The 14,056-nt window shown below is 36.9% G+C and overlaps 1 protein-coding gene across 1 annotated transcript in view; it reads left to right on the top strand.

Moving 5' to 3' along the window:
• CCDC158 (coiled-coil domain containing 158) overlaps positions 1-14,056 on the top strand; it is a 137,976-nt gene that overhangs the window by 83,858 nt on the left and 40,062 nt on the right. The window contains exons 18-19 of the mRNA XM_006885340.1: positions 9,181-9,326; positions 10,786-10,845. Of these exons, the coding sequence (XP_006885402.1) occupies positions 9,181-9,326; positions 10,786-10,845 (206 nt within the window). The remainder of the gene's footprint in view (positions 1-9,180; positions 9,327-10,785; positions 10,846-14,056) is intronic.

Genomic DNA, 14,056 nt, shown 5'->3' on the forward strand with positions numbered 1-14,056 from the left:
CTTAAGAAATGCTGAGCGAGTTCGGCCCTTTTGATTTTCTGACTCCAACTCCTTGCACATTTCATTGTAATATTTTGCTTTGTCATCCCTGCTGCGTTTTGAAATCTTCTATTCAACTCTTTAGGTACCACTAAATCAATTCTAACTAATATTGACTTTGTGTACAGTGGATCACAGGGTCCTGCACCCAATCCTGCATCTTCTCACAGTCTCTACTGGGCTCAAACTCATTGTTGCTTTCTCTTCATCAGTCCATCTCATTGAGAATCTTCCTCTCTTTATGTGACCTTCTGTTTTTCCAAGCATGATATCCTCCGGACACTACCCCCTCCTGCTCAAAAAATAATGAAACAAAGTCATACAATCCCAGCCTCTAAGGAGTACTCTTGCTGTGTTCACTTCTCTCAAGATAATTGTATTTATTCTTTTGGCAGTCCATGGTGTCTTCAATACTTCTTGCCAGTGGCACAATTCAAAAGAATCAGTTCTTTTGTCTTCCATATTCATTTTCCAGTGAATATGTTCACATGTCTATGAAGTAATTTAAAATACTTTGGCTTGATTCTGGTGCACCTTAGTTTTTAAGCTAACATCCTTGTCCTGTAGCTCTTGACAGCGTTTCCAGACAACATATTTGCCCAGTGCAACACAGCTTTTGATTTCTTGGCTGCTGTTTCTGTAGATGTTGACTTTGAACCCATGTAAAATGAAATTGTTGGCCGCTTTAGTATCTTCTGCATTTATTCTGATATTGCCCATTTGTCCAGTTATGAGGATTTTTGTTTTCTTGGTTGCTATATGATGCAGGCAGCTCAATAGCATATAACAACAACAATCAATCAATCAATAAGTATATTTTATATATGCTTCAGTATTTATCTGTTAAATGGTTAACATTTTCTATAACTGTCAAACTTTTTCTTAAGTTAAAAATAATTCCATTTGTATAGCAAATTAATGAAACTTAAAAAATTATATTTCAAGTGCTATAAGCACATAAGTTACAGCAAATAAATTCTTTAAATGGTAGTTATAAAGTTTGCTAAGATGTAATTTTCAAGTTCTGTACTTTTACCTCTATTTATACTGACTGTTTATCTTACTCATTGTGTAAATATTTCATTTCCCAAGGTTTAGTTAGGCCCCTGGGAAACTTTGACCCTTACTTATTACCATGTATCTTTTCTCTAATGTTTTTTCCTATGACTTACCTCTTTTAATCTTACTGGAAAAACTAATAAAAGAAAGAGAATTTTTTTTGTTGGGTTTTTTTTCCTCATGGTAGAGTCAATTCTAGAACCAAAGTAGTATTATCTTTTTCTATGAAAGCTACTGTTGAAAGTTTTGTGTAAAAATGTGAAGGTAAATGTTTTCTCAGTATAGCAGTATTGCACAGGAAAAGGTAAGATTTTTTTATATATGTTTCTCCTTTGTAAAAATTTGCTTGGAAAACTTGTCTGGAAATGAGGATAAGATAGATTCCTATCTCCTTCATCATAGTTTTCCACCCCCCTTTCAGTTTTAAGAAGGAAATCAAATGCTTCTACTTATATTAAGAGGCATATGGTAGCTAGTAACTAACCCTGATAATGATTTATTTGTAGTTCTATCCTGAATAAATATTTTACTTAAGATAGAATATGTTGTTGTTATGTGCCCTTGAGTCACCAGCAACCCTATGTACAGCAGCTCTGAAGCCTGCCCTGTCCTGAGCAAGTCTCGCTGATTCTGATACAGCAACCTCCATTGCCCCAGTTACTGTATCAATCACCCTCATCTAGGTTTTCCTCTCCTGCACTCTCCCTCCACCTTTCCGAGCATGATGTCCTTCTCCAAGGATCAGTCCCTCCTGACCACGTGCCCAGAGTATGTGAGATGGAGCTTAAGGCTCTTCTGCAGCACAGTTCAAAAGCATAGAATCTTCTTTTTTTTCCCCCTATAATTATATTTTATTAATTTTCATAAACATTTACAGAGATTTTGGGCTTCCACTCATTCATTGTTGCACTATTCTCTCTACCCTCCTCCCAGTTTGTTCTTATCCAAATGCCACAGTGCTTGTCAAAGCCAGTTCTGATTAATCTTCTTTGTCAGTGTATCCTTTGCCATTCCCTATCACTCCTCCCTGAGAGAGACTTCACCCTGAGTCATAAGGAAAAGGGGACGGCGTATTCTCTTAGCTACTTCCTGCTGAAAAGGGACACTGGGGGTTTCAGGGTGAAGATCTTCTCTCACTACTCTAAAGGGCCCCTTTGGCAGTAGGAAACACATAGACTATTATGGAGATTGATTTTGGAATTCAGATGCACTCTTATTGATTGTGCTTGGCTGTACATGTACATATCCTTCAAGATGTATCATGGGGGTGTTGCAACCTAGAAGACACAAATTTGACTAACAAGTTATAAGTACATGAGTCCAAAAATTATGGAAAAGTAAAAGAAAAGATTCTTTCATTGTTTTACAAACCCTCCCCCAGGTCCCCTCCACCATGCAGCCCTCGCTCTAGTCTCCTGTGATGAGAGAAATACCCAGTTACATCTCTCTTTTAGACGGTTCTCTCCCTCCTCTGTTTCAGTGCAGTATACATTATTGAACCCATCTTACTCAGTGTCTCCCCAACCCCAAGGACAGTCCCATTCTACAACAGTGGCATCATGTAATATTTGTCCTTTTGTGACTGGGATATTTCACTCAGCATAATGTTCTCCAGAGTCAACCATTTTGAATAATATTGCATGAGTTCCTTGTTTTTTAATGCAGCATAGTATTCCATTGTGTGAATATACCACAGCTAGAGAAGCTGTGGTATATTCGCATAGAATCTTCTTATATCATCCTTAGTGATTGTCCAGCTCTCTGATGCATAGCAAGTAATTGCAAAGACCATGGCCTGGATTAGGCACACTGTAGTCTCTAGACTGATATTGTTGCTTCTCAGTATCCTGGAGAGGTCCCCGACAGCAGATTTTCCCAGCAATTCATCTTTTGATTTCCTAACTGCTCATGTCAAGAGTGTTGATTGTGTAGCTGAGCAAGCTGTAATTGTTAACAACCTCAATTTCCTCTCCGTCTATCATGGTGTTGCCATTTGGCCCAAAAGTGAGAATCTTTGTCTTCTTGATGTTGAGCTCCATATTAAAGACTACAGTCCTTGACCTTCTGCAGCAAGCATTTCAGGTCCTCCTCAGTTTCAGCAAGCAAAGTTGCTACATAACGTAGGTTGTTGATGAGTCTTCCTCCAATACTGATGCCACAATCCTCCTCATAATGTCCAGCTTCACAAATGATTTGTTCTGCAAATAGATTGAAAAGGTATAGTTACAGGATACATCCCTAACACACTCCTTTCCTGCTTTTGAACCATGCAGTGTTCCCTTGTTCTGTTCTGATGACTGCTTCCAGGTCCAAGTATAGGTTTCACATAAGCACAATTAAGTGTGCTAGGATTCCCATTTTTCTCATGATTAGCCACAGTTTGTTGTGATCCACACAGTCAAATACCTTTGCATAGTCAGTGAAACACAGATAGACATTCCTCTGGTACCCTTTGCTTTCTGCCAAGATCCATCTGACATTGACGATAATGTGTCTAGTGCCATGATCTCTTCTAAACTCAGCTGCACTAAACGAAACTAAACTAAACTAAACTAAACTCAGAACTACCAGAAGGTAATCCTCTGTCAATGTACTGTTCCGGTCATTTCTATATAATCTTCAGCAGGATTTTGCTAATGTGTACTAATAGTTATATTGTTCGATAATTTCATCACTCTGTTGGGTCACCTTATATAAGCTTATAAAATGCTATTTATTTTGTTATGTTGAATGGAGAGAGAGGTAGGACAGTCTTTCTTGAAGTCTCACTATGTGTATAATAATTCCTCTCTTTGCTTGCCATCCTTGTGGAGAAAAGTTATTTATTTGTGGGGTTTTTTGTTTTCATTTTTATGAATGAGGAACCCAATACTTAAATAAGCAATGCCCTAGTTATAGTGAAATTACATTTTAAATGTGTTTATCTCCCATCATAAGCTCTGTGCTTCTCTTTAGGATGGGCTCATGTTAGGTCATCATTTGACTCCCAATTCCAATATGGTATCTGCACATAGTAAATGTTCAGCAAAGTTTACTAGATGGAGAAAGGCAATTTGCCCTGTTCTCTGTGACCCTAGAGGGTGGAATTAGAATAGAAAGAAATTTTATATATAAAAGCTGATCTGTTTACTTAACTTTTCTTTAAAAAAATTAAGACTATAAAAATGAAACTGCCTCCATGGTTTTTCGTAAAAAAGAAAAGATCAGACAAACATATTGCTTATGTGGCAGACCCCCTTGCCAGTGCCCCAACTACTTTTCTGTTCTTACTGCTTTAGGAAATAGATTAGAAGACAGCAGTGCATTATATTAGTATTTATGTAGTAATCTTAAAGATTTACACAGGGGTTTTGACTTTGAATGTTTGAATAATTACTTTGGAATAATTAATTACCTTATCATGATATGTAAATTGCCTTCTGAAATGACCAGACAGTAAATATATTGAGATCAGGGACTCAGCTATATTATCCAATTCTTGTTCATATTCTATATTCTAATTGATAATCCTAATTTGGGGATGTCATATCATACTATATTTACTTAATTAAATATAGAATATCTATATATCACAATGGGTAGATTATGAGTTTTCAAGTTACAAAAATTATGGTTTCTGTCATACCTTTGCCCTCTGCCACGCATGTAATTTCCAACAATTTTAACCTCCTCCTTACTTCAGTTCCTTCATCTCTAACAGTATTACGCTGGAAGTAATACTATTTTATTAGGTGGAGGATTTTTATCATTTTTTAATTACTTTTAATGAAAATTTGCAGTCTTTGGATTTCCATTCATTTATTGTTGCACTTTTCTCCCTGCCCACCCCTCCCCTCCCAGTATACTCTTCTCTTTGAAAAGTAAAAGAAAAGTTGGAAGTTTAAATGAGATAACGTATACTCTGGTACATGATAACATTAGATAAATTTTGCCTCTCTTAACAGATTATTTTAGCAGTCTAGAGTGATGAGTCAGGTGTATGAAGAGAAAGTTGATTGGGATAAATGTAAAAACTTGAACTTGGTGCTAAATACCCATCAAAACAAGGGTGAAGGATGAGGTTTATCAGTAACATGTGGGAGAAGCATAGACAATTGCTCTCACTGGGCTTGCAAACAGTATGGTGGCAGCAAAAAAAAAAAAAAAAAAAAGGTTTAAGTATAGATATGCTCTACTCAGACTTCCCCAGAGTGTTGTATTTCATTTTGGACATGACAGTTTAAAAGAATATAATTTCTAAAAAAAATAGTAGAAAGCAGTTTTCAGCCTTGTGTGTCTTTTAAACCACTAATCACTCTCTGAGAACCTGGGTGCTTGAGAACAAAAAAAGAAGAGGTGAGTTTCTAGATGATTATATTGACTGATTATATCAGATATCACATATCAGACACCAGTCACTTATTTCAGATATCAATCAGTAATTATGTTACCAAAACTTATTAAATAAACTTTCTAGAGGGCAGACTTACTGCCTCTGAAAACCATCTTGAGGATCAGCTATGAGCCAGTCCTGACTTAACAGTACACCACCAACCCTACCACAACAGGTGCAGCACTTAACTATTAACATTAGAATTAAGGTGACCAAAGAATACAGTGTTGTTGTGTCAAGTTGGAATCAACTGCACCTCAAAAGAAAGAGGTAAACAACTCAATCACAAAATGGGCACAGGAAATGAACAGACATTTCACCAAAGAACACATTCAGATGGTGAACAAACAGATGAAGAAATGTTCAAAATCCCTAGCTGTAAGAGAGATGCAAATCAAACAACTGTGTGATATTATCTCACTCCAGCAACAATAGCAAAGTTCAACAGGGCAGCAGACAACAAATGCTGGTGAGATTGTGGAGAGACTCGAACTCTTAATCACTGCTAGTAGAATGTAAAATCGTACAGCCACCATGGAAGGTGGTCTGACCCATTCTCAAAAAGTTGGAAATAGATATACCGTTTGACCCAGAAATTTAGCTACTAGGAATATACCCTAAAGAAACCAGAATCTACATCCATGCTGATGTATTGACACCGATGTTCATTGCTGCCTTATTTACAATAGCAAAGAGATGGAAGCAACTCACATGCCCATCAACAAATGAATAGAGAGAAAAACAACGGTACATTCACACAATGGAATATTAGGTAGCATTGAAAAACAGTGAACTTGTAAAACACAGTATGGGGGAGCTTTGAGGACATTATGCTAAGTGAAACATCTCAGTCACAAAAGAACAAATACTGTGTAATACCATTATTATAAAATAGGACAGACACCCCACAACAAGATAAAGGTAAATAATCCAATTGAAAAATGGGCACAGGATATAAATAGACACTTCACCAAAGAAGACATTCAGATGGCCAACAAGCATATGAAGAAATGTTCAAAATCCCTAACTCTTAAGAGAGATGCAAATCAAAACAACTATGAGATATCATCTCACCCCAGTCAGAATATCAAAATTTAACAGAACAGCAAGCAACAAATGCTGGCGAGGTTGTGGAGAAACTGGAACCCTTATTCATTGTTGATGGGAATGTAAAATGGTGCAACCACTGCGGAAGGCGTTATGGCGCTTTCTCAAAAAGTTGCAGATAGAGATACCATTTGACCCAGCAATTCCACTACTGGGAATATACCCCAAAGAGACCATAACTGACACCCAAGCAGATATATGCACATCCATATTAATCATGGCTTTGTTCACAATAGCAAGGAGTTGGAAACAACCCAGGTGCCCATCAACAAACGAATGGATAGAGAAGCTATGGTATATTCACACAATGGAATACTATGCTGCATTGAAAAACAAGGAACTCATTCAATATTATTCAAAATGGGTGACCCTGAAGGACATTATGCTGAGTGAAATATCTCAGTTGCAAAAAGACAAATATCGCATGGTGCCACTGCTGTAAAATGGGACTGATATCAGGGTGGGGGTAAGACTGAGAAAAACTGGATAAATTGTGTATACTGCACTGAAACAGATGAGGGACTGAATAATTTAAAAGCAATGTATGATAGGGTATTATGGTTAGCACAAGAGTCCACAATTAAGGTTTCATAGTGGAATGTACTTAGGGCGGTGGGAGGGGTGCAGGGGGATTGTGTACCAGGGAGGGAATCTTTCTTTTACTTTTGAAAGAGAGGAGCGAACTGGGGGGTGGGCAGGAGAGGGCTGGGCGGGTAGAGAATTGCAGCAATGAATGAATGGAAATCCAAATTCTCTGTAAATGTTCATTAAAATTATTAAAGAAAATAACTACATTTAAAAAAATAGGACAGACATAGTGGAGTTGGGGAGAGATTGGAAGGATAGATAATGAGCGTTGCATTAGATCAGATGAGAGGAAGAACTGTCTGAAAGGAATATAAGGTTAGGCATAATATGTATAACAACAGTCTGGAAGAAGGGGTGCTTTGTGGGGAGGGGGAGGGAGGTAGGGAAGAAAGTGTGCAACAGTGAAAAAAATTAAACAAATCCCCAAACATTTGCAGCAACAGTATATTGGCAAAGAACTTTAAGACATTAAAGTTGGATTCAGAGGCAGGAGTAGATTGCCTATCCTTCTCCCACAGAGCAGCTGGGGGTCTTGAACCACATTCCTTTGGGATTACAGGATAGCTTCTTACTACTGGGACACCAGAGCTCTCTGAAAGATTGAAATAGGATAAAAGTACTTTGTACATGTACATAATTTTACTATTCAATGCCTGTTTTGGCTACCAGACTGGGGACAAAAGCAAAACATACACAGTCTGTCAATCTGTCTCATTGTCTCTCTCTTGTCATCAACTAGGAACTGTCTCATAACTCACCTTGCAGAGAGTTTTCAGGGACACATGGGAGGAGATTGCTCATCTTTATCCTGCAGACCAACTTATGGATTCAAACTTCCTGCCTTTGAGTTTGCAAGACAGCTTTTTATTCCCAAAACCACAAGAGCTCCATATACAACAAAACTATTGTTCAATGCCATCAAGTCAACTATTTCTCATTGAGGGTCTTTCTCTTTTTCACTGACACTCTACCTTTCCCAGCATGATATTGATCTCCAAGAACTGGTATTTGTTAAAATTGAATGATCATCTTCAACATCCTCAGCCAGAATATAATGTGGTTTATCAATGAGAATTGAGCTCCAATAAAAAGCTTTAAAACCCCTCCAAATCAGGCAGTGTTCATCCTTAGCAGCCAACAAATGTAAAACCAACATGGAGATGAATATCAGACTAGAATAACTTAATGATGCTTGATGATGGTAGCTGTGAGATGGGGGGAACCCCAAACAAACAAAAACTCATTGCTGTCAAGTGAGAATCATCTCATAGCTGACCTCCAGTGAATTTTCAGAAGATGTAAATCACAAGGGAGGAGGTTGCCTATCTGTCTCTGACGGAGCCAATAGATTAGGACCTTGTGCCTTTGGGTTGGCAGCACAACGCCCTACCCATCAGGGCATCAGAGTTCCCTGTAGCCATGAAGATCCTCCAGACAGAGGACTTTAACTGCCAGTAGGCTTTTCTTCTTGTTGTGCCTATTGAAAACAATACCAGAGATCAGTGTGATAATTCTTTTACATTTTTTCTCAAATGCCAAATAACACAATTTGAAAAAGTTTGGTATCTCTTTCTTTTCTCATCAGTAAAGTATTTTAAAATTTCTACTTTTTTACTTCTAAAAGTCTATAGATTCATGAAATTTCCTCATCATTAAAATATTGAAATTATTTTACCTGGGTGCAGTGGACAATGTTAAATGACATGGTAAGGTGGTAAGGATGTTCAAAATACATTATTAAAGTGTTCTTGCAGAATTTTACAAAGATATTTATACTCTGATCCTACAAGTATTTTGAAATATATATATATATACACACACACACATACATATGTAAAGTACATATAAAACTAAATTGATTATTATTATTTCTGAGTGGTAAGATAGAGGCAATTCTCATTTTCCTATTTTGTTTTCTGATTCTCCACAATTTCTAATTACTTGTATTAATTTTGTAATAGAAAATGGCATGTAAATCTGAGAAAATCCTTGTTTTGTAAATTATCTTAATTCAGCACTCTGTTAAATCTAATATAATGAAGGAAGATCCAACAAGAGACCTGAAACAGCTTCTCCAGGAGTTGAGAAGTGTGATCAACGATGAACCTGCTGTACCTCTGAACAAACCCGAGGAGGATGGGAGAGCGGCATCTCTAGGCCTGTATGTGACTGCATAACACTGACATAACCTTCACAGTGTGAAAACTCCTCTCATGAGTTGTTTAACAATTACTCCCAGGGAAGTTGAGGTTTGAAGAATATCTGATGTTACCAAGGAAAACAAGATGGGTAGAAGTGTTCAGTGAAAGTAAAGCATTTTGACATCTAGAGAAAATAATGCAGTCATTCTCTTCAGAAAGTAGCCAGTACAGGACAGTACCCAAAATAACATGTGTGTGATGGCTTATAATTCACAGTGGACTTTATGTTCACTGTCACAGAAACCCTTTATGACAGACAGGATAAAGTTTATCCTATTTTGGAAATGAGAAAAACAAGTTTTAAAAGTTTCATTGTCTTGCCTGTAATCATGCAGTTCTAGTTTTTAATCTAGAACCTTGGGGAACTGCATAATTCTCCAGGAATAACCCAACAGGAAGGGTCTTGGTTCTCTGCCTGTTCATGTCAATAATTTATACCAAATTAATGAAAGGACAGATCCAAAAAATGGTTCTGCCAGTTCACCAACCCTTCCTTGTACAAACCTGCAGTAAGCAATGAATTGTAATATTTTTTCTTATTATATTTTTTCTTTTGTTGTGCATTAATATTCAAATTGTTATCTTAAACATTTTAATAGGATATTTTCTAATTTTAGTATTAAATAATTATACTGATTTTTTTTGTTCTATGACAAATACTTGGAATAATACTTTCTGAAATTATGCTTACATATAAACATTCTTTAGTTCCTTAAGATGTTTTATTAGTGTTCATTAACCCAAGATGCCAAAGTTTTAGCTGGATTTATCTAATTGTTATTAATGCTAATATTAGCTTTGCTATTAAAATACTGATAGCAACCCAATAACCAGTACAATATTGCATTTTCTGAATCACTTCATGTCGGGAATACGTTATTGGCTACTCCGGCAAAAAAGGTTTTTCTTTTTGTCATAGCTCTATAGCAGGCCTTCTAAACTAGATTGCGCTAAAAATCTAATTTGACATCTGAGGAAATTCAGGCATACATTGACTAGCCCTTTCCTTTGAAGCTAAGAGGCAAAGCCAGAAATAAAAGTGAAAGCCTCTGGCTCCTAGCAGTAATCATTCTACAGGCTTACCGTGGCTTCCCTGATCAGTTTCCATCAATTCAGCCACTAGCTAATGGCTTGAGTTGCATTAGACGGTATTGAACATGAATATATATGACTACTACCTTTAGAAAGTCTGTTAACTTGCCATTAGTCCAACAAAAGGGTGCTAGCAGCCCCTATACTGATGGAAGACAGTGAGGATTCCTGCAGGGATAGCATTCTGCATCATTTACTTGGAAGCCTAAAATCTATTTTTGTGACTTTCTCAAGATATAAAGTCATATTAGCAATTGATTATTATAAAATACAAAAGATCTACATTCTTTATAAAATTAACTGAGAATAGTATTTGTCTCTTAACAGAGATGAGAGAGTAAGAGATTGTATCGCTGAATCAAGCCTGAGAGCAGAAATATGCCATAGGTAAGCATCCTGCTTAATTTCCAAGAAATTATTTATGCTTTTATAATTAATATCTAGAAATTTTAATTTGTTAATTGGAATTATGCCAGATACGTAGATCTCCCATAGACAGATGAGTTTTTACTCCCTTAAAGCACATGTAAAAAGTACTCATCATAAATCTATTAGAAAATATTTGAAATACCACCAGAACTGGTAGAATCATTCAATTGATGAAATGTAAAACCTCAAATTGTTATCTTTAAATTATTGTTGTCATCTGTCATCAAGTTGCCTGTGACTTGCAGTGACCCTATATATAATAGTTATGAACCCTGCCCTAAACAGAGCCAGTCTCACTGATTCTGACATACTTCATTGCATTGCCCCAGTTATCTCAATCCATCTCATCTGGGGTCTCTCCACCCTTCCAAGCATGATGTCCATCATTTTTTTTAAAAAAAAATTATTATTAATTTCAGTGAAAATTTACAGAGACTTTGGATTTCCATTCATTCATTGTTGCACTTTTCTCCCCTCCCAATCCTCCCCCCCCAGTACACTCCCAAAGAAAAATTCTTTCATTATTTTGCAATCCGTCCTCCCAGCTCCACTCTACTATGCAGCCTTTGCTCTGGACTCCCCTCATGACAAAAATACCTAATCACATATCCCTTTTAAACAGTTTTTCCCCTCATCTGTTTCAATGCAGTATACATTATTAAACCCATCTTTCTCAGTCTCCTCCCAACCCCGATGTCAGTCCTGTTTTACAACAATGGCACCATGCAGTATTTATCCTTTTGTGACTGAGATACTTCACTCAGCATAATGTCCTCCAAAGTCACCCATTTTGAATAATATTGCATGAGTTCCTTATTTTTCAATGCAGCATAATATTCCATTGTGTGAATATACCACAGCTTCTCTGTCCATTCATATGTTGATGGGCACCTGGGTTGTTTCCAACTCCTTGCTATTGTGAACAAAACTGCAATAAACATGCATGTGCATATATCTGCTTGGATGTCAGTTATGGTCTCTTTGGGATATATTCCCAGTAGTGGAATTGCTGGGTCAAATGGTATCTCTATTTGCAACTTTTTGAGAAAGCACCATACCGCCTTCCACAGTGGTTGCACCATTTTACATTTCCACCAACACAACCTCATCAGCATTTGTTGCTTGCTGTTCTGTTAAATTTTGCTATTCTGACTGGGATGAGATGATATCTCATAGTTGTTTAGATTTGCATCTCTCTTAGAGCTAGGGATTTTGAATATTTCTTCATGTGTTCGTTAGGCATCTGAATGTCTTCTTTTGTGAAGCATCTGTTCATATCCTGTGCCCATTTTTTTATTGGATTATTTACCTTTATCTTGTTGTGGTGCTCAAGTATTTTACAAATTCTAGATATAAGTCCCTTCTCTGATATATCATTACCAAATACTTTTTCCCAGTCGGTGGCTTCCCTTTTTACCCTGTTGGAATAGTTTATGGATGTGCATAGGGATATGATTCTTAGAAGGTCCCATTCATCTATTTTATCTTCTCCTGGTTGTAGGATATGATGTCCATCTTCAAGCACTGATCCCTCCTGGTTACATGCCCAGGGTATTGTGAGACAGACCTTTAAAATCCTTGCCTCCAAAGAGAAAATTGGTTTTATCCTCTCAGACAGATCTGTTTGTTCTCCTGGCAGTCTGTGGTGTGTTCAAGACCCTTCTCCAGCACCACAGCTCAAAGGCATCAATTCTTCTGTCATCCTTAGTCATTCTCCAGTTTTCTGATGTATCTTTAAATTACATAATCAAAAAATAGAATTCTAGGTGTTGTTTTGTAAACTTTATGATCTTCAAATGCTTTTGCAGCTGAAATGATGTTTTACACATTAGTTCTTGCCACCTTTTTTAATTTTGATCTTCATTTGTATTGGATAATTGGTCTTTCAGGAATGTGAGTTATGGTTATGTAATAACCATGTAACTTGGAAATATCCATCAATGAAATAAAATTATATAAATTAAGCAAGTTGGTTTTGTGTTCCATTGAGTCCGAACCAACCTATAGCTGACCCTTCAGTGGGTTTTCAGAGAAAGAAATCACATGAGAGGATATTGCCCATCTTTCTGTCTTTGGAGCAGCTGGTAGATTTGAACCACATGCCTTTGAGATTACAACACAGATTTTTACCACTAGGCCATGAAAATCTTGATTTGAACATAGATGGAGTTTCCTTCAGTACTACAATGATTCCCAGCTCCATCATCGCTGAGCTTCTAATGCTCAGTTGTCCTGTAAGTAGCGATCAGGATTAAAGTCCAGAGACAAACACACCTGATGACCTGGAGGAATGGTGTGCCCTGCCACAGTCTAAAGAGTTTTGACCATTCTCATCATGGTCATTTGAATCTTGAAAGTCCAGTGAAATACTTGGGAGCCATAGGTTATTAATTTACTTTACTACTATTTATGTGTGGAAATGAGAGTGTAGGAGGGGGTACCTACCACTTTTAAAGCCAGTGTGAAGAGACAATATTGTTCTTGCATATGATGATACTTAACAATGATGGGACTGTGTTAGAGAAAAATTTCAATCATGACTTAGTATTTTCTAAATATATACACACATATATGAGCATGTGCATATGTATTTATAGAAGAACTCTGATTGCCTAGTGGTAAGATTTGTGCTGCAATCCAAAAGACACATAGTTCGAATTCACCAGCTGCTCCACCAGAGAGAATGAGCCATCCCTTCCTGTGCAGTTTACAGCCTCTGAAAACCCAGTGAATGGTCAGCTATGAGTCGGTTCTGACTCCACAGTATACAACAACCCCAAACATAATGAGATTCTGAATTCTATTAATTCTGAATTTTATATGTGACCACATCATTTGGAGGTTGGTTTTGTTTTTTGGGGTTTTTTTGGTCAATTTTCAAGAGAATTGATGGGCATATTTGGTTCATTGAGAAAAACTATTACATTGCTTAAATGAAACTAAAAAGGATCTCAACAGAATTTTAAACAATATAAGCCAGGAAGTATTAAAAGAAGATGGAAAGAATATACTGAGTCACTGTATCGAAAGGAATTGGCAGACACAGAAGAATTTCATGAAACAACGTATGAACAAGAGCCTATGGTGATGAAAGAAGAAGTTCAGGCTGCTTTGAAGGAAATGGCAAAAAAATAAAGCTCCAGGAATAGATGGTATACCAATTGACATA

This window comes from Elephantulus edwardii, unplaced genomic scaffold (assembly GCF_000299155.1).
Source record: "Elephantulus edwardii isolate Elephantulus edwardi_28Jun2011 unplaced genomic scaffold, EleEdw1.0 scaffold00042, whole genome shotgun sequence".
Lineage (NCBI taxonomy): Eukaryota > Metazoa > Chordata > Mammalia > Macroscelidea > Macroscelididae > Elephantulus > Elephantulus edwardii.